General features: G+C 40.6%; 1 protein-coding gene and 1 long non-coding RNA gene across 3 annotated transcripts in view; both read left to right on the top strand.

Annotated features, from left to right (window-relative positions):
- The window catches only part of rab26 (RAB26, member RAS oncogene family), a 127,789-nt gene extending 113,265 nt beyond the window's left edge, over positions 1 to 14,524 (top strand). For both annotated transcript variants that reach the window (XM_075457693.1, XM_075457694.1), the window contains 4 exons: positions 4,692 to 4,757; positions 5,967 to 6,023; positions 6,654 to 6,730; positions 12,453 to 14,524. In XM_075457693.1, coding sequence (XP_075313808.1) covers positions 4,692 to 4,757; positions 5,967 to 6,023; positions 6,654 to 6,730; positions 12,453 to 12,555 — 303 coding nt within the window. In that variant the 3' untranslated portion in view covers positions 12,556 to 14,524. The remainder of the gene's footprint in view (positions 1 to 4,691; positions 4,758 to 5,966; positions 6,024 to 6,653; positions 6,731 to 12,452) is intronic.
- Positions 14,525 to 14,659: 135 nt separating this feature from the next.
- The window catches only part of LOC142374215 (uncharacterized), a 41,342-nt gene continuing 29,658 nt past the window's right edge, over positions 14,660 to 26,343 (top strand). The window contains exons 1-2 of the long non-coding RNA XR_012768665.1: positions 14,660 to 14,755; positions 17,737 to 17,871. This is a non-coding gene — a long non-coding RNA (uncharacterized LOC142374215). The remainder of the gene's footprint in view (positions 14,756 to 17,736; positions 17,872 to 26,343) is intronic.

Here is a 26,343-nt window from a genome sequence, read left to right as displayed (position 1 = left end):
TTCTCATGGCATGTAAATGTGATCATCGTCCAAAGGCTCTTTACCATCTTAAACCGCTTGCAAGTCATCGTTATTCTCCCACATTCCTGTCTTGCTTTGCAGTGACAACATTTTGTGTCACGCATTTTTTTTATTAATTACCCTTCAATGCCTTCGAAGACATCAACAGCTTTTGTACATTTGTACAATCCCTCTGTGTGTGAGCCTGATTTATTTATTCAAGAAACGTACGTGTGTCTGGTTGAATATGTTCAAATACGAGCCCTGAATTTAAGACGGCATCTGCGTTACAAATCTGCATTGGCACCAACGTATATTTATTTAGAGGTCTGTGAATTTCTGCATCTCAGGTCTGATCAGTATATTATATATTCCCCTGATTTGGACATTTAGTAGACACGTACAAAGAATGTTTCGTCTCTTTTTGTAAAGTAGGTTATGCAACTTTAGGGTCTCACATAAAGAGATGGTGTAATGATAATAATATATAATATATATATATATATATATATATATATATATATATATATATATATATATATAAAACATAATATTTTCTCTGGACATTTTGCTGGAGGGCATGTTTTTTGGTAGCATCCCCCTTAGGCTAATGATTAAACGTCTCCTGTTTCGACATAACCTTGAACGGCTCAGTATCGCTGAATTCACTGTTGCACAAGCTTTAAGTTTCATTCCTTCTTTAGTCCATCTTTTTCTTCTCCCGCTTATCCAGGATTAATGGAAGAATCTCAGGAAATTTAACTGCTCATCATCATCTCCTGTGAACTGAAAATTAGGCAGCCTTTAAAGTTTATTTAAAATCCTGTGCTTATCTGTGGTTCATTATTTGTCTTCTCTCTCTCTAAAAATCGGATTAATCACAGAAAATCACACACGTATGCAGAATCTGCTCAGAGAATTACTCAGGGATTTAGGAATACTCTGATTACCGTACCTAAAACATTTTCACTCCCTCACCAGGCGAAGGGAAATGCCACCTAATTAAGTATAAAGAACTTTAAATTTAAGAATAACTTTCATGTTTGATTAAGAGTGTGAACTTGTTATGTGAAGTTTGGTATTTTCTGCTATTTCAAATGAGCAGATTGTGCCTTGCTGCAATATGCCATCGACTGAGCCACATCTCACAAGCCAGTGTGAGGCATCTACCTCTAAATATCCGTCTTAGATGGGGTAGCTTCAAGCAGTGATGACCTGCAGAGGTCTGATGGAACCACTTTTATCTCACTACACATCCCTGGCTTGTTTTGTTTCATTTCCAGACATGTAGTCTTGAGGTTCACATTTTCAGTTGCTATGTCAATCATATATATATCAAAGGAGTTCTTTGATTTTGCAGGATAATGGTTCATTTTCAATAAAGGACATAAAACTCAATTTTCCCAACATTATGTCCCTCACTTAAAGCTGATAACTGCTAACTAAACTTCTATCAGATCTTTACATCCTCATGTCTTTTTACCCATCAGAGCGTTAATTTGTTTTTTTCTTTTTGCAGTTTGACAAAACATACGTAAAAAAAAAGTTTAACTTTTCACAAATTGGATAATGCAGTGCATTAAGAAAAATGCTGCATCTATCGAAAACCCAACCAAATACAAGAGGAAATGGATATGGCACCGATTACAATGAAGATGTGTCACCTTTTCATGGGGTAGAGCGGTCATCTTCCAATCAGAGGATTGGTGCTGTGATCCACAGCAACTCCATGTGCATGTGTGTCCTTGTGCGAGACACTAAACTTGAAAATTTACCACAGATCTGCTCACAGTGTGGTTGTAGAGAATACAATGCTGCATATATAGAGTACAAATATGTAATAAGAAGCACTCTGAGTATGTGTGTGAGTGGGTAGATGGAAAAACACAATGTCTCTGTCAGGCAGAAACCTTTTTATCTCCTTATTTCATCTTTTCATCTTTTAAATACACAAAATTCAGTAAATTATCATTTTCTGAAGCCTGAGATGTGTAGAAGCAAAATAGAGTGCAGGTAAAACTGCAGAAAGTCTGACTGCAGTTTGTATGTCTATGTTGTCATGGACAACACTCTTAAGTAGGGCTGGGCAACGATTAAAATTTTTAATCTAATTGATCACATGATTTCCCTGATTAATCATGATTAATCAAATTTGTACGCAAAATCCAAAAATTAATTTAAAAGTAGTGTATAGCTTTTAGCATTTAGTTTTATTTTAAATGTACTGCCATATGAATGAAAGTGCCATAACATTTGTTGTGCAAACACACTTTTAACATCAGCATTTTTATGTAGTTTTTATGTAAAAGCCTTGCTCCACCGTCTGTTTCGTTGAATGACTTGCTGGTATCAATTGTGTGTTTTGCCTTTAAGTGATATTTTAGACTGGAACTACTACGGTGATAAGACAATTCAACTTGGCTTGTTTACAGATGACTTTGGTTCTGTCGACTCCTCCGCCGTCTGGAAGAACTTTAAAATGAAAATGGCCAAGGAAAAGTACCCTTCTCCATGTTTGGTGGATCCACCAATTACTTTCTTTTCTGGTTCCGCATCAGACAGCAACAGACTTTTACAAAATAAAAGCCTGTGAGCAACAGACTTTTACAGTAATAAAATAAAAAAACAAAACCTGCGCTAATGCGCGATAAAATATTTATCGGCGTTAAATAATTTGAGTTAACACGATAATAACGCGTTAACTCGCCCAGCCCTACTCTTAAGCTGCCTGGTAATCGCACCTCATCGTTAATTACAAAACAGCGTCGACAACTTTATTGAATGAAATGGCTGTGCACACATAGCCTGGCGACGCCATCCTACGTACTTCCGCCCAAAGATTTTGGCTCCGCACATAGTCTGGCCAAATCCCCCTACCTCGGTTCGCTCAGTGTTTTGCCAATCAGCAAACAGTTGCGAGTGGTGACGCAGAACTCACGCGCGGAGTCCATTGTAGTCCATATAATTGTAGTTCAACCGCAGCGGAAATAAACATGGCGACGGAAGAACGCTAGAAGCTATCCATGAAGTTGTCTCAACTCTGGAGAGCATTACACAATTAAAACGAGAGCAAGAGGAGAATGCCTCGTCAATTTTGTTAGTGGCAAGGATGTCGTAGCTCTCCTTCCAACTGGCTTTGGGAAAAGTTTGATTTATCAAATGGTACCGGTATAATGAAAGCGGATGTGGGAAGCGTGATTCGCGAGCTAGAGCCTCGCGAGAGTAAGCATGAACCTCGGCGCATAACCAACGTCATTTCTAAACATTATGATTGGTTAAGGGAACTCCGTTACTCCAATGAATTTAAGTTGCTGGGTAAGGTCCCGCCCTCCATGGAAACGGATTCCTCTTGGGTTTTCCCAGACTGTTTGACAGAGTCGACAGTCGGCTTTCGCCCAGGCTAGTGCACACAGAGCCACAATTAACATCTTAACATGGAAGTTGATGATGAAGTGATGCTATGCACGCTGTTAAAAGATCAGATTTATTTATTGGTCATGCAATACATACGAAATTTGTCCTCCGCTTTTAACCCATCCAGGTTGGCACCTGTTGACACACACGCACAGGGTCACACACTCAGAGACAGATGCCAACCTGGAGCGGTGGGCAGCCATGAAGCGCCCGGGGAGCACAGTGTCTTGCTCAAGGGCACCTCAGCCGTGACAAGGAGGTGGACTGACACCCCTCCAGCTATCAGTTCCACCAATCTTTTTTTGAGTGGCGAGAGTGGGAATCGAACCGCCAACCTTCCAGTTATTGGACGACCGACTCTAACCACTGAGCCACGGCCGCCCCGAAATTGGTGACGGATTAAAAAAAAACAAAAAAAAAAACAACGTCAATCATCTAGTCAGATAATGTGTAACACCATTTCAGATTGATTATTCTAACATTTTACTAATATAGTGACTCATTAAAGTATCAGATCATATTTTTTTTTTCTTCCCCACAGCAAACAGGTAAGATCAATTATAGAACATTGTTTGTTTAAATGGTTCCCAGTGCTTTTAACCTAATCTAAGCCTATTTGTTGCATTAGCTTTAATTGGAATACTGGAATATTGCCAAGTGCATTTGTTTTTGTTTTGTGAATTGAATTATATTATATTAGCTGAGGGACTTGACCAATCAGCTTTTCGAGATGCTGCAACCATTTTTATTATCTTTGCATCTTGTCTTTTAGCTGCATCTTTAATTTGTTCCAGTCTATTGTGGCTGCTCAGTGACGTCACTGTTGGGCTTTTCACAGCTTTGCACATAAAAAGTAGGATGGAAACAAACTTGGCCTCTGGCAAACAGACAAGAATATTTATCTCTGCTGAAAGTTGTGTGCAGAAATGACTCCCAGAGAGGATAAAAGCTCTTTGAGCAAGCCTCATAGCACAGTGGAAAGAATCCACTGGCCTGTAATTGGATGGAGATGGATGGATGGAGATGTGAGATGAGAGAACATGGGTGAAGATGGAAAGATCTGGAGGAAGGAGGGGTGTACAGAATGAAATGGAGGCAGTGAACAACAATATGTTCGTTACTGTTTCCTCAATGGCTCCATGCATCTCCTCTATCACCAGTCTTTATTTCCTGTTCCTCCCCTCCATCATTGCGATCTCTCTGTATTCCCTCGTTTTTCTTTGTCTCCACAACTGTTTGGGTTTCTTTACTTCTCTTTTCTCTTTCTTCATCAACAGGCATGGCTGACAGAGATTCATGAATATGCTCAGCAAGATGTGGTCGTCATGCTGCTGGGCAACAAGGTAAATCCGTGTTGCCAATACTGGGAGATGGCTGGATGGACAGATGGACTCAGAGGGTGGGAAGGGGAAAAGCCATGGAAGGAAGTGTCATGGGAGCCGCAGTGTAAGGACAGATGGATGCATATGCCTGGGAGCACAGTAAAATAACTTAATTATGTTTGACAGAGAAAATGCACAAGTGCCACATTCTTGAAGTAATTTCACAGCATCATCTTAGTAAACCTGACTGGCTCAAACACAAGTGGTATTAAAGCTCGACTAATCAATGTTTAGCATTTGTATTGACAATGGATCAAGTGACATGAAATTAGTCTCTTACACTGACAGATCCACAGAGAATGAAGAATCCAACCATACAGTCCCATTGAGCTCTGTGGAGTTTAACATCTGTGCGTTTTTACGCATCGATATCATATAAACACGGGGAGTATTTAGCTTAGAAAGAAGAGGAGACTCAAAATTAGTGTTAAACACTTTTTAAAAATAAAAAAAAATAAAAAACCTCTTCCGTTAGGAATAGGCCTCATTTAGCAAGCTTGTAAGAGAAGTTGGACATCTTACATTAACAGTCCATGTTTAAAAAAAAAAAAAAAAAGATTAAATTGACACGAAAACGGCAATAAAAGAATTTAGACAATTGAGTTCTTAGGTGAGCCACCTAACTAATTTGAATGTTAACACCTGTCCAATAAATGTGTTAATAGCTAGTTTAGCTGTACCTGTTTTAAATCTGAGTCAAGCACCAAGCCACAGAGAAATAAGCAGTTACCTATTAAAACAAGTTGGAGGACATATTTGTTCTCAAGTTTGTGACCCAACAGAGCTGAAAAAATTGTTTAGTTAATTACATATGTTAAATTAGGCTTACAAGCAGCAGCAGGAGATGAAAAAAACTGAAAATTAAAATAAAAGCGAATAGTGGCCTGAGAATTATTAGCTAGCATGCTACTTAGATTGACTTCGGCTACAACAAAAGAAAAGTTGTTTTAGTTTGCCTTGTTTTTAAGTTTTTTTGCCTTCAAGAAGCTAAAAGAACACCATTTTTCCTCATCTTTGTTTATTTGAATTGAAAAGGTATATAGTTGAATTATACATGTATATTTTTTTCTTTTTTATGATAATCCTTGGCTTTGTAGTTAGCAAAGTATGCTGCTATAGTTGGTAAATCATTGAGTGTCTAATTCCATTTTTGTGTCCGTTGATTTTCAGGCCGACTCCACACATGACAGGGTGGTGAAGCGAGAGGAGGGGGAGAGACTGGCAAAGGTGAGCTCTCCGTAATACACCTGCAGTCTGACACGTGTAACGTCGATAGAGGACACAGGGTTCTTTAGCTGGACCCCCTCCCCTCATGTAGCTGGCTTGTTTTCATCAGTGCGTATAATTGTGTATTTGTGGAGGCACATAATACTGTAATTGTTGGAATAAATGGTGGAGCCTTTATAATTAAATTTTCCTGGCTGCTTTTCTCAGATAACCACTGAGAGCATGTTGGGAGTGAACATGAACTCGTGGGGAGCAGCATGGCAGATGCACTACAGTTATGAAGCCAACGCACTCAGCAGGAATATTGAGATGTTTTCACAGACACAATATGAGAGCATTACACCTGAGAATGTGTTTCATCGACTGAACTGTGTCCTTCCCCTTGTTTATAAATTAGAAGAAAATGGGGAGAAAATTATTTTTGAAAGCCAGAAATAACATCATGTATCCAAAGTGTTGTTGAGTTATTGGTATTGATCAGCAACCCTTTCATCTCTCTCCAGGCACTTAAAAATCCGAGAGCTCCAAGTCGTAAATTAATCCTAATCATCATCTATCTGTGCTATCTGGGTCATTTTGTCCACACAGGGACACACACACACACCTAATCGCAGATATTTCTCTGTGCAGGAGTTTGGAGTACCCTTCATGGAGACGAGTGCTAAATCTGGGCTGAATGTGGAGCTGGCCTTCACTGCTGTGGCCAAGTGAGTCACATGTACAAGACAACAGCACAGCATGGAAAGCACTCATTCACTTTGTAGACTTTGTAAAGCTTTTCTAACAGAGGGTTGTACATTTCTCTGAAGTAAAATCATATAATATATATATTTATATATTTCTCTGAAATCATATATGTATAGTGCAACAGCGGTCACGTCATTCATGCTTAACTCATTGGCTGCCAGCCATTTTCAGTTCAGAGCCACCCATACTGCCAAGTGTTTTTCAGTATTTTGACTGATTTTCCAAGACCCACAGAAAAGTGTGTCTTATGACTATGTACACACCGAAATTACCAAAAGAAAGAGTAGACTCTCTTCTTTGATCAGGAAAAAAAAGTTTGTTTCTACCATTTTCAGTCTTTTAGTAATAGACAGTAGAACATAGGTTGGTTTCACCAAAAACAGCTGTTTGACCTAAAAAATTGAGAAAACAAGCTCTTTTTTTTTTTTGTGCGTAGTGGCACTGCTGCCACCTAGCGGGTAATTTTGCCAGTATATTTCCTGTTTAGTGTTTACAAGCCTAAGATTTAGCGACGAACTCCGCTAGATTGTCCCCCAGCCCGCTCCGTTAAAAACGCAATTGACGTCTATAGACGTCTTTGGCAGTGAACGTTTTTTTTTTAATTGACGTCTATAGACGTCTTTGGCAGTGAACGTTTTTTTTTTAATTGACGTCTATAGACGTCAATGGCACCGAAAGAGTTAAGTATGACGTGGCTGATGGTACTCTGTTGTCTTACTCTCTGTATGGTTTCTGTTGACTCAACCTACAAGTTCACAAAACCTTCAATCTTTTTAAAGGTAACATTTATTTTATGCAAGTTCAACAGTTTTAGTTACTAATTGTGTTTCGATGAATACATTTTACAAGTATCAATAGTTAACTTTCAAAATAGTTTTAATTTATTCTGTGAATTCCAACCTTTTTTACACACAAGCTGCAAGCTGGGACGCTTGAGATGAAATTACTTCATTTTCATCTGAGTTTTGCTCTCTTTGGCCAATTTAATAACTCTGACTACCTGAAGGGTCTTACTTTTCTAGATGTTCAAACTTGCTTTACCTTCACCTATATTTATGGTGGTATTATAGGAAGATCTACATTAGGGTTACATTAGAAACCTTTTCTCTTTTATCATTACCGCCTGCTCGTGCTCCTTGAGCTTTAGCTTGTACCGTTTTCACCACACACAACGTTTGGGTGGGGTGCACAGGTGTATTAAAGCGATAGTTTGCCTCTTTTGACATGAAGCTGTATGACATCCCATACTAGCAATATCGTACATGAACATTGACTTACCCCCTACTGCGTACTGTGAGCCGAGTTCCGGCCTCGTTTTGGCGTTGACGAAAGTAGTCCGGCTATTTGGCTGGGGTTTAAAAAAATAAAGTGTTTTGCTTCTCAAAATAATATGCGTTCAAAAGAGTAAACATTTGGATCACAAAATCGTTCTCCAGGAAAAAGTCAGACCTCACAATCGCTTGGCGCTATTTTCTCTCCCTTCGTATCACTGCGTGCTGCCACCTGCCGACAGCCGGCTGTTTCAGGGGATTATTCTCAGGGGACTGCTCGGTCTGCACTTCGGTCTGCACTTCGGTCTGCACTTCGGTCTGCACTTCGGTCTGCACTTCGGTCTGCACGGTCTACACAGCTCTTTTTGAACGCATATTGTTTTGAGAAGCCAAACGCTTTATTTTTTTAAACCCCAGCCAACTAGCCGGACTACTTTCGTCAACGCCAAAACGAGGCCGGAACTCGGCTCACAGTACGCAGTAGGGGGTAAGTCAATGGGCCTCATGCAAGAAGCGTTCGTACGCACAGATTTGTTCTTAAATCGTCCGTACGAGTGATTTAAGAGAATTTGCGCATTCACCAATCTTTTCGTATTTTACGTTTTCTTTCAGGTACGAACAGAATTTACGAGTGATCTAGAGCTGTCGTAGGAGTTTTGTAAAATAGTCCGCTGTTATTCAAATCAAGTTTGCTTGACTTATGGATTGTATATTTAATTACTTTGAAGAAAACATAAATAAATATATACATTATACCCAACAATGATGCTGACATTATTCTGTTTTACTTAAAATATGCACTAATCGAAGGTTAATTTGAATCTGTATATAACGGGAAGCGTAACCAGCGGCTGACTTGAGCGTGTGGAGACAGACGAATGGCTGAGATCGCGATTTAGATTGCCATGGACTGTGCTGCTACAAATATGCAGCTTAATTGCTACAGCCACAACTCCAGAGAGAAACACGCCGATCAACCCCAATTCCACCACACGTCCATCTTTGGATTTTTGGCCACTGGAACCTTTCAGAGGGAGACTGGAGACAGATCGGGGGTGTCCCTGTCCTCTGTGAGTCGTGCGCTCCCCTTGGTCATCAAAGCTCTCATCAGTTTATCACCCACGGTACATCAAATTCCCACACACCGCTGTCCAACAAGTACAAATTAAGAGGGACTTTCATGCCGTGGCTGGACTGCCAATCATAATTGGAGCACAAGACACATATACGCATCAAAACACCCGTGCCGTTGTGGAGCGCACTGCTGAAGGCCAGGTGGGTGTGTCTCGATACAGCGGGGGGCAAAATAGCCCAGAGAAGGCATGCCAGATTTGCGCAATATTGCCATGAACGAGGGTCTCCCACTACCAGAAGACCCTCATGGACCACCCCATCAAAGTGCCATCATGATGAGGCAACAACTGATTGCACGGCTTTAGTTGCAGTCATCCATCGCCTGCCCATGGCGAGACGTTTTTTTTAAGCCATTTTCATATCAAACCATTTATTTTTTTATTTCGCTGACATGGTATTAACAGCACTCGTAATTGCTTCCCATTTCTTCACTTTAACAGGTCCCGTCCACTGCTTACACTGCTAAAAATTACAGATTTTCCTTTTTGGATCTCTGAAAGCAGAACTTTAATCTCAGAGCCCGTATTCTCAGCACTCAACACTTCCTGGCACAGCAGCAAGGAAGCACAGCCTTATATGGTATCATTTAGGGCGTGGAGTATGCAAATCTACTATCCTCGTGCACGTGAACTTAAGATACGCACAGGTGTGATTCATCATTTACGCAGGTCGTTTACACACTTTTTCTGAAGTTAAGAGCGCTTGTTGAATCTGACGTGGCGTGTTCGTACGAGACCTTCGTACGAAAAAAGTGAGAGAAATTTAGAATAAAAATACGAAAATGTTCTATGAGGCCCATTGTTCATAAACGATATTGCTAGTATGAGATGTCATACAGCTTCATGTCAAAAGAGGCAAACTATCGCTTTAATACACCTGTGCACCCCACCCAAACGTTGTGTGTGGTGAAAACGGTACAGCTTAAGCTCAGGAGCACGAGCAGCCGGTAATGATAAAAGAGAAAAGGTTTCTTCGCAGTTGTTGTCTTACATGATGTATATTTGTGATATACAGTTATGGAGTGAAAACTGACACATACCAAACTCGAGCTTTCAAATGCACACGGACACAAATACAAATTTAGCTGATAATATATTTATGAATACACGAGGAATGAGGATACTATTTTGAATTCACATTTCTCTCAAACGTGTAATGTCGGACAGTTTGTGTGGGAGCTGTTTCACATTTATAGCTTTGTTATGGTTACAGGCTGGCATGATGGGGGGTGTTGCCAAGGATAGTGCAGCAATCGGGCACGCACTCACTCCACAAATACAGAGGATTTCAAACCAGATACTTTCTAGTTGTTTTCCTCAAGTTGGTGTTTGCGACTTTATGGCTTTTACATATTTCACCTACTCGTCTCTCCAAAGCTCTCGGGGCTTCTCATCTGTGGCTGCTCCACTCCGTTTTCACCTCTACCCCGTGTTTTAGTGCCATTCACGTGGAGTGGTACTTTATTTGCACAAATAACACGAGTGCGATGAAAAGCAACAAGAAAAGTGCTAAAACTGTGGAAGTGCAGGCATGACGAGAACAGATGGCCCGCTGTTACACTTATCTTGACTTAAGGTGCAACTTTAAGATTGAAGCACAAATGGAGATGTTAAGCTTTACATCAACAGAGCATCGAGCTCACTCTCTGGATTTTTTATTTTTTTTAAAACAAAAGCAAGTAATTGCCTTCATTTTGTTAGTTCTGGTGAGACAGTAAGCACAAAGGGGTAACTGAATTTACTGAGGGCCCCTAAGTGTCAGGGGAGCTCATACTTTTTTTGTTTTGGAAGTCCACAAAATAACTGAACAGAGATATTTACAGAAACCTAAAGCAACCACGAAATGGTCACAGAGAGACACGAACAGAGGCTGAAATTTAAGTTCTAAAAAGGGCTCATCCCTCCTGTGCCTCACAGTGGTTTGATCTGCTGCCCTCCATCCCCTGAAACCCAAAACATAGCTCCCAGTATGTCCATTTTTCTGGGTGTGTTTTAGGCTTTAAGAGTAGCTGATGCCCAGAAGGTCTATTTCCAAACACTGATAAAAGCACAGAAAAAAGAACCGATGCATCTTTTGTTTCAAATCATTCAGTGTAACAAAACCCTGAAATCCGTTGGCTGATACACAGCAGCCGAGTCTCATGAATGTAATGATATCTCTATAGAGATAAAAGATCCATCTACAAATGAAATCATCATTCACTGAATTCGTTTTTTGTTTTTTTTCCTAATTCCAGTTATGCTTTTGTGGCACCGACTACTCAGTCGTAAAGGTGCCGTTTCAGACCAGAAAGCCATATCTTTTGATTTCTGCTTCTTTGTGTTTATCTGGAACCAAGTCTGCCTTTAGAGGTGGTGTCTGTGTGGGAAGCGTGACTTAAAGCAAAAAGGCTTTCACCAAGGAGACCTTCTGCTTTTGTTACTCTCAGGGTAGGTATAGCCACTCCAAAAATCTGGTCAGTTTTGAGGTGAAGATCATACTTTGGGTTAAAAGACCCAATAGAAATTCACAAGTTTGAAGCGACTTCATCCGCATGCAACAGGCCTCTCATCTATTTTCTAGGTTGACTCGTCGTGAGCCTGGCAGGCTGTTGTAACGCAGCCATCCTCAGACACTTTGAGAAAAAAAAAAAGAGGTCAAACAAAACTAATGTTGATTTTATACTGTACGTTGTTTGGTTTGGGTGCGAAGTTTAGAGAGCTGATTGATATTGAAATATCTCTAAAGCAAGGCACTCTGAAATTTCATTATCTAAACTGACATGTCCAAAATAGAATTGAGGAAGAAAAAAAGATGGAGACAGAAAAGTCCATTTGAGATGTGCTTTTGGCTTAAATAAAGACATTTTGACTCCTGTAGCGACTTGGATTATTAGCATTCAGGACGGTGCTAGTTTGGACTGAAATGAAACAGTGTGTTGTTCTAACTATGTGAAGCAATATGTGAGAGACTGTTCTCCAACTGTCTGATCCTGAACCTCAACGGGCAGTTTGGTCCCAAGACCCAACTCAACAGGAAGCGAAAACCAAAAAAAAGCACGAGTTCCCAGTCTGACATGAGGTCTGCTGAATGTTAGTCCTTGGACTTAATCTTTAAACACCGACCTTGTTTTCATACACTCCTACAAGCCAAGTCTGATGATGTGGGCAAATAGGCTTCTACAGATTTTAAGTTTGGAGGTCTAGATAGATAGAGGTACGGTGAGGTTAGTTAAGCAGCAACACGTTTAACATCTGTTTAGCACTGTGTTAGCACTGCCCTTCTCTTTGTCCCCCAGAGAGCTGAAGCACAGGACCATGAAGGAACCCGACGAGCCCAAGTTTCAGCTACAAGAGTACGTCGACAAAGAAATGAGGACCGCTGGCTGCTGCCGCTCGTAGACCCCATCCTGTGGCATGTATGTGTGTGTGTGTGTGTGTGTGTGTGTGTGTGTGTGAGAGAGAGAGAAAGATAAAGAGAGCACAGGTACATTATATTAGACCAGACAATAAGGTAGTAGATGACTCTTGAAATTCTCAGTGTTTGTAGTATCTCTCTGTGGTTATAAGACCAATATGCTCTCCCGTCAAGCCCACCTGTCCTCTGCAACTGTGAATGTAACAGAACTCCTGTCCACATGCTTGCACATACACATGCATGTCGACGCACACTCACACGACCCCACTTCCCAGCCTCTTTAATCCGCTTTGCGCAGTTTTCCAAAAGTGATGTACATATTTTAAATATGAATTTGATTTCTGAAAGCTTTGTAGTTTGTTAAAAGCCTGTCTGGTTTGGGGAAAAAAAGAAAATGTTGTGTACGGTATATCAAATGAGTCTTGTGACGGTAACAAAATGAACAGATCTTGTCCAACACGCATGTACAAACACGCTAATGCACCCGACGTAAGCTGACGGCACCGTGTGCTGTTAACGTGCACAGGGCGTCACGATAACTGTTTCAGTGGATGTGTCTGTGAAACATGATCTGAGCCCTGAACTGTGGATACACGGTGCATTTTAAGTTTAAAGCTGTGTGATGCACCAGTAAATGTTCTTCGTTGATTACTATACCATATTAAATGTATGAAACTACATCATGAGTGACATACTGTACTCTGCGTTTTACAGATTTTGAGGTTTTAATAGTTTGTTGTTAAAACTGATCCATTTTTGTAACATAGAAATAGAAACCAAGGAGACAAGTCTTTTTTTTTTTTTTTTTCAATGTATCTGTGTTCTAAGAAAATCTGACTTGAAGCTGGTGAAATAAACCAGATGGTGGTTTTGTGTAAAATCTCACTGTAATTAATATTTTGTCTGCAAACCCTAATTCAACGTCCTCCCCGCCGGCTTCTTCTGCATCGTTCCTCCAACATTGCAGATCTGCATCACCTTTGAGTTTCAGTGTGGGATTTTGGCAAATCCAAAATGTTTGCTTTCAGGTAAAATCACATGAACATCAGAAGCAAAGTGTTTTTGTCAGCTTTACAAAGAGCCATTTATTTCCTCCTCATTCTGCAGTGATCCGAAACACAGAAACCAAACTCCTTTTGGAGTCTTTTTAATAAAAAAAAAAAAAAAATTCCTTTCTCTGTAGGGAGTATTTATCGCAATCTGCAGCTTTTCGAGCTCAATGTCACCAAAATCCCGCACCCTTGCTTTTCTAACAAACTTGAGTATTTTTGACATTCAGTGAATCAAATTCATCCCCTATAAAAGTCACGAGGTGTTCCATAAAGAGCCAGTGTCTGTTGCTCTTTAGATTTCCTTTCTTTTGAGCATTGCTCATTTTGATAGAGATTTTATCAGGTTCTTTTCTCTCTTTGTGCACATCAGTGTTTAAAACTACAACAGTGAGTAACTGGATCAATTGGACTGGACTGCTTAACTTTGAGTGATTCTGGCTGTCAGCTCTTTTTGTCATTTTTGTTCTTGCTGAGGTTTTGCAGTATCTGCCTCTCATTGGGGATAAAGTCATGTTAAGATTATCATCCAAGCCCAAGGGGGCGCTGGAAGTGGATGGTGGGCTGAGGGGTGCGGTGGTGCTGTCGTGTGTTGGTTTGAAGGATTTCCGGCAGTCATTTTCAGCCCATAAGCTGGCTTCACCGGTTTTATGCTTCAGAAGAAACGTCTTTCATTTCCACATGTTTTCTCAAAGTTGGTTTCGTGCTGATCTCTGCCCGTGATGATAAACACTGCGTGTGAGGAACAACTATGAAGTATTTGTAAGAGTTTTGCTCTAGATCCTAAACTTTCAGAATAAATCATTTATTAATGTGTTATTGACTTGTAATCTGTACCTTTAAATGCAGTTATTTGTATTGTATAAATCTCTTGTGTTCAAAATAAAGAATTGGCTGAACAGAAGTGTTTCTCCTGTGGATATGTGGCACCATCTTCTGGTTGTAAGTTGCAATTACAACATTGGCTCTGGCTAATTGTTGTGCCTTGCCACACGGAAAAGTCTGGTGTAATTATACCTCTCCCAGTTTTTCTCCTCAGTTACATACGCAACTCATCCCAGAGCTCTACAAACTGCACCGACGTTGGACCAGCTGTGAGAAAAGTGGGTCGTCGGGGTGAATTTTTTCTGTTTTTGTAAGCAGGGCTCTCAAGTTTTCAAGTTTGCTTGGAGTGAGATTCGGGCGGGGGAAAGGGGCCGGGCCGTGTGCGAGGGGGGGTTTCTTTCGTTTTTTTTGGGGGGGGGGGGCTGGTCCCTTGCAGTATTCCATCGCCATAAACTAGCTAAAGAACAATTGTTTTATTTATACCAAAATCACAAATCTTCACTTTTACACTAAATTCTGCTATATTTCAAAATAAATTGTTTTAGGTATGCAAAGTCTTAACAAACAAAATAATTTTATGAGTGTTGTTGTAAGTGTTTGTGGCAGATTTTGATGCTTGATGACTGATATTGGGGGCTCCCATTTAAAGCACAGCCATTTTCACAGTCATGATGGATGACAGAATTCCATTCAGAGCCAACGTGTTCCTGGTCTTGGTTTTATTGAGCCCCACCATGGAAAAAACCCTCTCTGCATCAGCATTTCAGTGCGGCAGAACTAATACCAGTTTGGCAATTGTAGATAGCCTTATTGGGAATCTGCTTATACCAGTCACCTTTGAAAAGAATTAACCACGGAAGCCTAATTACACTCCTACATATTTTTCATTTTTCATTAAGTTGCTCATGTCAAAGGGTGTGTGCTGAATATTTAGGCCTACTACTCCAACGAACACTTTAATAGGCAGGTATTGGTCTTTTACAAGGAGTAGGAAAACTATAGTAACTAACAAAAGATTAAAATAAATGAAGATATGACCTGCTGAAGATCCTGACGGTTCTCTTCCACCTCCAGCTCGTCTACAACTTCTGCACGCATTCAGAGCATAAAGGTTATGTCCGCTGTGCATTCATGGAACGTGTGCTTGCAGCTAAAAGCTATTTCAGACCTCACCCGGCAACAAGAAATTCTGTTTTCTGATTGGCTGAGAAATTCTATTTTGTGATTTCCCGATGGGTTGCTAAATCAAGACAGCTGTACCAGAGCTATAGTTCTGAGCTGTACGAGCGCACCTGCCATTGACTCGTTTATAGTATAGGCCATTATAATTTCTGTGCGACGAAGTTGATCATTTCTCAGCGTGAGAAATGGCATGTGTGGCGTGTGAGCGTGTGAACTTGTTGAAATGCGTGTGTCTCACGCTCATTGCGTGAGACTTGAGAGCCCTGTTGTAAGTGTGTCTTTGTACCTGTCCATCTGTTAGGATTAGTGAAGATGTTTAACAAGTAAAGAGACAGTGTTTCCAACGACTGTTTAAGGGTGAAGATTTGGGCACAATCCTCCCTCTTGGCCATATCTTTTTTGCTGGGCAAATGTCGTTCCCCCCCCCTTTTTTTTTTTCTTTCCAGTCCTTCAGTCTGGGTGTTGGAGGCCATTTGAATGGCTAAATGACCAGAATCAATCCCCCTCAAGAAAAGGGGAATTATCCTGCTTGCAAGAAAGAAAAAAGGATGGATAGGGCTAAGTGGAGGAACTGGGGTTGGGCCTTGTCTGGGGCCTGTCTTGGGGCGCTTTCACACCAGAGCTGTTTGGTCTGCTTTTAAATAGACCAGAGTTTGTTTCCTAGGATAGTCCGCTTCGTTTGAGAAAATGTGAAAGCTCGTCTGAACTCTGGTACAGACCAGACAAGTGAACTCTGGTCCGCCTGATAATGTGGGTCTGGTGCGGTTTGCTAATGACTATCCAGCGAACCAAAGAGAGGAATTAGGAGAGCTCACTGCTTCGCCGGCTGCTCATACTTGTCAACTTTCTTGTTTGAACAAGCCGGCTGAAAGGGATGGATTTCTGTTTTCGGTACTTGTCGAATGATGCGCCGGGTTTTCTTACTCCTCATGTTTTTTTTTTTCCTGCCTGGTCAGTGGTCGCTTTGGGGCAATACCGGCCCAAATGAGCAGCTGTTGTAACCGAGTGACGCTTTGGTCTGCTTTCAGAAGGGCAGTGTGAAAGTGAACCGAACCAAATAAAGGTGTGAAATGTTTTGGCTTCCCCCGTCCCATCGAGCAGAGTCCCCTGGACTATCCTGATGTGAAAACGATCCTAAGTTTTAGTTTTGGGAAATCACAGCCTATTGTGTCATACCATGTGATGCACCAGTAAAATGAGATGAAGTGAGCTATTTCAGAACTGCAATACCTGAAACTTGAATCTACAATTTGGCAGGAGGAGCTGAGCCAGGCTGTTACCAGGTTGAGCTGACCTGGAGGAAGAGAAATCGTATGTAACATTAATAGAACATAATGCAAGGGCAGGGATATTTTAACCCGAGGGCCTTTAATTTGACTGGTCTGAAAATGTATGATGCCATGACATTTTGTAACAGGTTGTACTAAAGCTGAAGGAATGACACATTCAATAGTCGGAGGGGAGAACAGGCCATCATCCCTCAACATGAAGCTCAAAGCAAACATGATACTGATCAACCAATGAGGAAACGCCTAATGGTGCTTGTGAGCCTCATGCCAAGCAGCTGAAAGCGGGAATCGCAAAGCCCTCGCATTATCTCTGTTAGAACCATTTGTTTATGTGTGCATTTGTGTTTATTGTATTACCTGAATGCCAAAGTAGGCTGCGCTCTGTACTGTGGGGTGCAGGAATCGAGCTAAAATAGAGCTACAGGTATAGTCGGCAGGTGTGCTGCTGACTGGGGAAGCACACAGTTTTTGACCATTGTCGCCGTTGTGGCAAACATGTGAACCTTTTGGTTTGATTTTACACTCAAGTTATAGTTAATACAAGTGTGTGTATAGTTCGGCAAAGGTTGTTTGTTTGGTAAAAGTGCAAGACAATGAATGAATGGTGGAAACTGCATACGATGCTCATGTGTTTCATTCATTCATTTGGACCCGGAAGACGACACGTCAACTAGTAGTAGTACCAGTACAGCAGCCCCTCAAGTGGCTTAGGTTCGTTTTGTTGTTTTATTTTTTGTGAAGAACAAGTCACTATAATCTCTGTGTGGAAAAATAAGATTTATCACCCTAAAATCTTTGTATATTTCTGTGTTTGATTCAGTACAGCCCAGACTGAAATATCTCAGCTCCCGGACGCATCGTGACACTGTATGGGCACAGAGAGCAAATCGTGCAACCTCAGGTGATCAACTTGGTGCCATCATCACCTCAATTTCACTGCTCTTACAGCTTCCACGTAAGTAGCTTTTAACTTGGTGTGCCTGTCGGTGAACCAGCCAATTAACACCTCCGCTGGAAGTGTGTGTGCTCGTTTGTTTCTCTACAGAGCTGGAGCCACTTGCTTGTACTTCTTGTGGCTATGATTTTGGACTGCAGCCTTTGGCAAGCGGGTGAATAAAAACATTAAGCCAATGGCAGCTTTTTTTTTTGAATGTCACTCCGATGAAACATTTACTAAATTAGATTTTTTTTTTATGTAAAAAGATCTTTTTATCTATGATTTACAGCTTTGTGACTGGCCATTGCATCTCTTCCTCTTTCTGATCACTGCTGCTGCTCCCATTTGGAGTCCAGCCAAGAAAAGCCACAATTTATTTTCCAGTTTCCTCCAATTAACAGTGACTTAAAGACCAAGCTAAGACTACAAAAATGATCTTGTTCACTTGTCTTAAGTTTCAGTGTGATACAGCTATCAGAGTTTTGTAACGAAATGAAAGTAGATTTTATGGAATGAAGGCTAACTTTTTTTTCACTTTTGCCACGTTTCCTAAAGCATCCCATGTGCTCAGAGATATGTCCCCCTCTTTCTTCTTTATTGGCATTTGTTGCCACGGGTTTGTGTATGAAGTGAAGGGAGAATAACCTTAACCGATGTGTCTGTCAGACAAGTTCATCTATTTTCTTGATGAAGACGGTGCTCTCGTACTAACTTTGAAAGTAAATCATTGACGAGTTTCATTACCCATGTTTTCCAAACCTCTGAGAAACCTCAGTCTGCCGGTTCTTATGGTGTGTTGCAGAGCAGTTGGACTGATACACGAACACCTATGAGTCTCACAAAATGCAAAACTGAGGCAGCAATAGAAGAATGAACTTTTCAATGTTAAGGGTCACCTTTGATGAAGTTGGGTAAGCTGTAGTGTCTTAGATGCTCAGCAGAGGTCTCAGTTGTACCACAGATTAGCTCAGTGTTCACACACAGCACCCCCTGCTCACTGGTGCATTTTGCTGAAACTGAAGTACATTCCATTTAATATTTGGATTTGTTCTTGTTTAATGGACGTGTGATTGCATCCCACGATCTGCTGTGATTTGGACGATATTTCACACAAGCGCACAACCAGCTGAAATGGCTTTTAGATTCTAACCCAGTAATGTCACCTTGTTCTGTTTAGCTGTTCGGTTATGTCTCCAAGTCTCAAAGTGAAATGTAAAACGGTCATAAAAAAACAATAACTTTGTTAGAGCAGGTGGACATGGATTGCACTTTTTTTGGGCGACTTTTGGCACAACTTTCAAAGTAATACATCAGTTTGTTTTCGTTTTCACCACATTTGTCTCTGCTGCATATAAATGATTTTGATACATTTTCAAAGATAAATAAGGGGAAAAAAAATGGTGAATGGTACTTGCAGCTTCCTAACAGCTTTGCCATGGTGTTTTTCTAACCCGGACCATGTGAATCGTATTGCCTAAATCGAACCATGTGACTTTGTGAATGAAAATAAGTTTAAACAATACTTTCTCAGGAGAAGAACTTGGGTCTTCTGGATGAAAGTCTTGCATAACCACTGCAAACCTTCTAGCTCCCAAAGCTGTTTTTTTTTTTTTTTCCCCGCCTTAAAAGTAACACTGGAGAATTTTACTATTAATTCCCACGACAGTTGTGTGACGTAACACTGTTGTCATAAAAACACATCTCCATGTGAGCCCCTCACATGTACAGCCGTACACATGAATTTATTTTAATGTCGAAAGGGCTCAAAGACATCATAGAAAGCCACAAAAATATCAAGCAATCGTAAAACCAAACGATGTGGGCTGGGCCTGGAAACAAAAGCTGTGAATTGCAGTATCTCTGATAGTTTTAAGAACAGCATAGTCTCAGTCTTTTAAAGTACATTGAAAGTAGACATACTTGTTCCACAATCATCCAGTTAGTTTGGTCCCAAAACCTAACTACGCAGTTTTGTTGCCAAACCCTGAGTAGGACATTGTGCCGCCTGCACCTAACAAAGCGATTTGGTGCCTAAACACTAAAAAAAAAAAAAAAAATTTGTTCTTCTGTTTGAAAGTCCTCTGGCTCTCCCCTGTCTTCCCTTCAGCAAAATTCTGAGAACCTTGTTTTGTTCATAAGAACACTCTGCAGAATGAAATGGAAGAGTTCACTGTTATCGCTTCATATTTCTTTGCTAAAGAAGATCTTTTGCATACCTGGGACACCTAATTAACCACAGTATTGGTTGCGCGTGGAATTGGAAGGGGTTGGGAAAAGAGTAATGGCAGCCTTGCTCTGTACCAAGGTAAAAACAATTTATTTAAACCATGTGCTGTTACTTGATTTCAGCTTTATTTGTATGCATCGGAGATTTCTACTGATACAGTGGTAAATATAGTACTGCTATCTGTTTACTGTAGTTAATCTGTAGTTAATTTCAGTTATTTGAGCTCATGATGGCTAGCCTTCCTCATTTGAACAAATAAAGAGGCCGCCATTTGTCACAATAAAATGGCTAAAATGGGAGCCATTAGGGTTACAATATTTTTCTTGATATTATCCAGATTATTCCACTATATTGTTTCCTTACATGGAAAAAGTGATTGGAAAGCAGAAGAAGAGGATTTGTCTGAGAGCGGTCATGCTGCCTGAATGTGTGTAAATACGTGCGATAGTGTGAGTAAGTAAACAAAAGGCAGTCGTAGTCCTCCCACTTGCTAACAGGCCTTCATATGGCTTAGCGACAGCCATCTGTTGCACTGGTTACTCTCCGTGTCATTAGCCTTACCTGAGGGCACCATAACCCCAATGGCTCTTCTGTAGTGGCCGGTGTGTGTTTGTGTCTGATTGTGTGACTTCATGCTCAACTAGTTGCCAAGCAGTCCACTCTAGTGTGCTGAAGTGACCAGGATCCCCAAACAAAGCTGTGTGTGTGTTTGTGTGTGTGTGTGTGTGTGTGTGTGTGTGTGTGTGTGTCGAAATGCTAGCTTCTTTCCCCTCCGTGTGCCAAGAAGGCCACTGTATGTTTGGAAAATCATACCGTGTACACTCACCCCTGTGTACACTCAGCATGCACACACAGCAGCCCACCTGTGCTATTTTAAATGATTCCTATTCAGAGAGATCACGGCGGCCTGAGGCAGTCGCACATAAAGCTGTTCCTCTTGTCTGGTTTTTATTGCTTCTATATGTCTCCTTTTGAATCACCAGACGTCAGGACAGGAAAATTATTGGATCATACCACTCGGGCAACTAATTCTTAAAAAAAAAGAAAAGAAAAACAACAATGTCTGCCTTCTTTTTCGTAACTACCATAGTTCTTTTTTTTTTTTCATTATTTCTATTTTTGTAGCCTCGGTGTCTTGATCTGTTTACCTTCAGCTGTCACTGAAACGGCAACAAAAGCCTTTGTATTCAGAGAGGTGGGTTGTTATTGTTCACCAAAAGTCTTTCATTTCAAAAGGGCCCACAAGCTCTAAACATAGCCTGAATATAAAAGATGGACATATTGGCAATCAGGACCCCCACTGGTTTGTGAGGTGCTGATTTGAAGCCTAAAGTTCTGCATTTTATCCCCACCGTCTTAGGCTCTTCTTCTTAAATTTGGAATAGAGGGTGGAGCTCTATTCTTTGGGCTTCATCTCTTTTTAGTTGTTTGTTGTTCATTTTAAGATTCAGTCATTTGAGTTGAAGGAAAATAAATTTGTTGATGGGAATATATAAGGGGGGAAACTTTTTTTGAACCACTACCAAGTAGTCATGGACGACTGTAATCGTCCTTCATGAACAGTTTGTGGCTCTTTATGCATTGTCCTGCATAAAGATCATGGCTTCATTGAATGCTGCACACCTCATTCTTTGTTTTTGGAAGATTCTTTTCACCAAGCGATAGTCACCTTCATTTCCATAACTCTTTTATCAGATCTATCTTCAGATATGCGTTGGCCCAGTTTTGACACTTCAGTTTAGGAATCTCATTTAGTCATCTTGCTTCAGCCTTACATTAGTCTTTTTTTTCTTTTCTTGAGACGTGACACCTTGTACTTCTGGACACTCCAGGTAGGCTGCAATTCTAGGATATGGAAGCATTGGAAGATAATGGCTTCCTCATAATTTAATGATTAATTTTTCCAAAGACTGTGGACGACATTAGTTGGACTGTTGTGAGTTAGACTGGACTGAACTGGTTGTAATCTTAAATACTGGTTGTATCTAATATCGCAACCAACCAGACTTGTGTGGATTCCACTGTACTGGATTACAGTAGATTAAGAAACTCTGAATTTGAGTGGACTGGGATGGTCTCCACTCTAATTGGACTCCACCACAAACTTGGATTGAGTTAGGGTAGATTTGATTTTCCTGGATAAAGCCAGATTGGCTGGAATTAGATCAGTCTTGCTCTGACTGGATCACATAATTCTGCTTTATCACATGAGGCAAACTGACAACCTTCACCTTCTGTTGCTACAGAGTGTTGACTTACTCTTTATTTATAATGTGGCCAGCAATTGTGCCAAAGTACTTGTTTATGAAGCCTATTAGCCACCTTAGAGCGCATCTATAATCGATATCTCAATGCTGGAAAACAAACACTTCTTTAATCTTCACATGTGACTCTATGGACAGTGATGTGGATGATTTAGCTGTCATTCACACATGTGAATGGAACGACATGTGTGTGTTCGTGTGGTTTCTGTTATGTTAAGATCAACCTGCTCTCCATTCAGCAGAAGACCGTCAACAAACAGCGAGGAAACCCTCCTGCTGTGACACTCACGCTCTGCTCGGTTTGTTTACTTTTCTCTGCCGTCGATACGATTGGCCTCGTGTTTCTACTGTACTGTTGTTTTCGGTAGCTGACTGCACCCTTTCTAACATTCACCCGATGAGGAGGGTTCAACAGTGCAGACGAAGCGGTAGGGGATGGTGCATAATGTATAAACCAAAGTCAAAGCATGAGGAGAAGCTAAGAGAAAAGGTGATGCTAACACATTTTGAACTCCTCCTATCCTCCAACACATCCAGCCATGTGAAACTGAATCACTGGCAACAACAAAAGACAAAAACTGATGGGCTGATGGAAAATGAATTGTCTGATATATTCAAATTTGCTCTACAACTGGATGATCCTAAGACAAACCATTCAAGAGCACAGGGACAATGATTTAAAGATGTAACTGAATTTAAGGATTAAAATTATCATCGAACTTGGACTTCAGGCCAGGTCATATACTTTATTAATATAGTGCGTAGAGAGGGGGGCTGCTCAGAGTGAAGTCTACCTCACTCATTACATTGCTTATGACGTGAGTTTTGTTTGAATTTAAGCCGTTAAACCCAAAATGTGGCTTAAATAATTCAATTTGGCTCAAACTGTTAATGAATCCACATTCCCCCTGTTGCCTGGTTGAGCGGATTTTCTGTCGGCTTGTTGCCACACTGAATAACCGTCACGGGAAAGCCTAAACACAGACTCATTAGGGTGACAACTAGCCAGTCCAAATGTACTTAGAAAAAAACAAAACAATGAAAGTCATCACATATGCTTTGCTTTTGCATTTGCTTTCTGTAGCTGCCTTCAACTAATTTGAAAGATGTATTCTAGCTGAGCTGCTACCAGGTTTATCTTTATCATGTCTCTTCTCTGCTGTTCCTCCAAAGCCTCGTTGCCCTAAATCAAGCCAAGCATGATTGTGGGAATAGTTTACAGGCTAATTGTGCCGCTGTGGGGCCCCAATGCAACACCGATTCCAAAGAGGAAAGCGCAGCGCCATACCAGTGAGGCATGATTTTGTGAGAAATATTTTTAGCTCCGTTTGTTAAAGATCATATACAGTATACTGTGTGCATTTTTGGATCGATTTGGTCCCTTGATGGAGCAGATGGTGGAGTGATCCTTGCAGGGGTTTGATGTATCCATAGAGCTAAAAATGACTCAAACCAAAAAGTAACACGGAATATATACCCTGTTGTTTAGCTTTTGTAGGGTTTTATAATGAAAATATGGTAATACAGTTTCCTTCGTGTTGAAGTGCTGAAATCATGACGACTGAATATTGCAGCAGGGGAAATTATGTTTCGATGTTAAAGGCGGGTTATCTTTTTTTCATGCTTCATTTAACTTACACACTCACAAGTAACTAAATCTTCTCCGTTCCATTTGGTAGCTGCCAGTGAATAGTTTAGCAATGCTTTTGTTTTCATCTAAATGTGAATAGATAAAAAAAAAAACTGGGCCCGACTGACATCTCAGATGGAAACTCTTACTGTGTTCACCTGTTAACTGAGAACTTTAAAAAAAAAAGAAGTTAATTCATGGTTGTTTTTTTAGTTTTTTTTTCTTTAGTCCGGAACCAGAGTGTTTCACTCTGAGGATGAATTCAGTAAGACCTGTTGATTAAAGCCTCAAAATCTCAGCTATTTCATCTAGCAATCTGATGTGTCATAATGATTTGTTGCAATGTGTTGATGATTACAACCTCTCATTTGTTCATTTAATTACAATAATGCAACATAACCAAAGATTGAAACTCATTTATCCATCTTACACTGACTTGCTGACACCCAAAAAACGTGTTGTAGTCATGTTTGTCCACGTGTTCAAGACGTGACATGATGGCAGTCAGGACACATGCATATTCAAACGAGTAAAGCTGGGTTCATAGTGACTGCTCGCCATGCGCTCAGCATCATGATCATCATTTTGGCTCGGGTGCTGACAGATTAGAGCATCTACACCGGCTCCTTAACACGCACATCCCCACCACTTCAGACCTCTCCCTTTAAATTTTTCTGACCCGATCCATGTGTTTTGTGACAACCATATGTTATTGATTCCAGACCATAACAATTTGCAATGAGAGGGAAGTAGAAAAGTGAAAAGGCTGTGGAAAAGGTAGCATAGGATAGGTCCTTCTATGGAAGTCCACAGATTAGTGCCTTCTGCCAGGCCTTCCTTCCTTCCTTCACTTTTACAAAATTGTGAACAAATCATCACTGACAACACTTTAGCTTTAGCAGCTAAACTTAAGACAAAAAAGAATACAGAAGACATTCAGAAAGTCCTAAGAGTTGGCTGCATCAGTCAGTCAGTCGAATGAAAACATAGCCCCCAGAGACTGTATTGGCATATGAGTCACAGACTGGACTGAGCTGCAGTTCCCAGTCATGCATGCAAACAAGAATCTCATCAGCTCAAATTCTTCGAAACTCCCCTGGGGCTTATTGCTTAATTAACTTTGGATGAACCCCCACGGGAGCATTTGGGAAGTTGTTCCACATTCATATAAACAACCCAATTCAGGCATTTATTGTTGTTAAGAAATGTGTTGTACATGCAAGATTTGTCAAGTTGAATTTGTGACTAGAATATCCAAGTCCTCAAATTATAAATGAGTAATCCTTGAAATGTTGATTGTTGATATTGTTATAGAAGCAAAGTTGTATTATTTCCATGAACCTACTCCATATAATAGAAAATTCATGATTTCTGACTGATTAAGTAGAATGTAGATTTTACTGTCCTTACAAGCTTCCATGTAAATACTGAACGACTGTTTGTTTGCAGGTACTAACATATTCACTTGTTGTTTCATTATGTTGGGACTGTACATCATGTCATCAGACATACGTCTGTAGTAGTTATGTCAGGTTACACACATTTGTTTTGTTTTTTTGCCAATGAGTAGTTAAAAGAGTGCGAAAACACATCTAATTGGTGTAAACCTACTGGACCTACTGATTATTTTACAAAAATATGACAAACCATAGATGTGATCAGTCATTCAGTAGCTCCCATTTTATTCTGTGTGTAACTGCAGTGTTTTTTGCATTTTTGTGTGTGAGGGTTAGATGTATTGTTAGCTAGTTGAAACAATCTCAGAGGTCAAGACTGCAAGAAATGTTTGTACAGAAATTACTCAAAGTAAAACTTGAGAATTTAGCACATTTTTTACTCTTTGGCTCCAAACACAGTTGTGGGATGTAATACCACTGTGGTAAAAGCAAATCCCCATGTGAGCCCTGCAAATGCACAGCCATACACACACATGCTGAAGAGGCCCCAAAGATGACATCGAAAGCCCACAAAGCAAAACAGTGTGGGGGCAGGGCTGGGAAACAAAGTTGGAAACTGCAGACATCTAGGGCAGTCTAATGCCTTGAAAAATGCATAACAATAGTCAATGTAACAAAGTCTGAAGAATATAGTTGTAATGTTCACAGACCTCAGCTGTATTGCTTTATCATTACAGTTTTGCTGCCAAAAAGGTTTTAAGAAAAGTTTCTTCTTGGGGCGGTCGGTGGCGTAGTGGTTTAAGCAGTCCTCGCTGCAGCTGTTCAAGTCCTGCTCCGAGCGGCCCTTTGCTGCATGTCTTCCCCATCTCTCTGCCCCTTGCTTCCTGTCTCTCTCCAACTGTCCTATCATTAAAGGCATAAAAAAAGCCCCCCCAAATAAGAAAAGTTTCTTCTTGACGTTTTGATGAACGG

This window comes from Odontesthes bonariensis, chromosome 23 (genome assembly GCF_027942865.1).
Source record: "Odontesthes bonariensis isolate fOdoBon6 chromosome 23, fOdoBon6.hap1, whole genome shotgun sequence".
NCBI classification, from domain to species: Eukaryota; Metazoa; Chordata; class Actinopteri; order Atheriniformes; family Atherinopsidae; genus Odontesthes; species Odontesthes bonariensis.
This window is presented reverse-complemented; position numbering and strand designations above follow the sequence as displayed.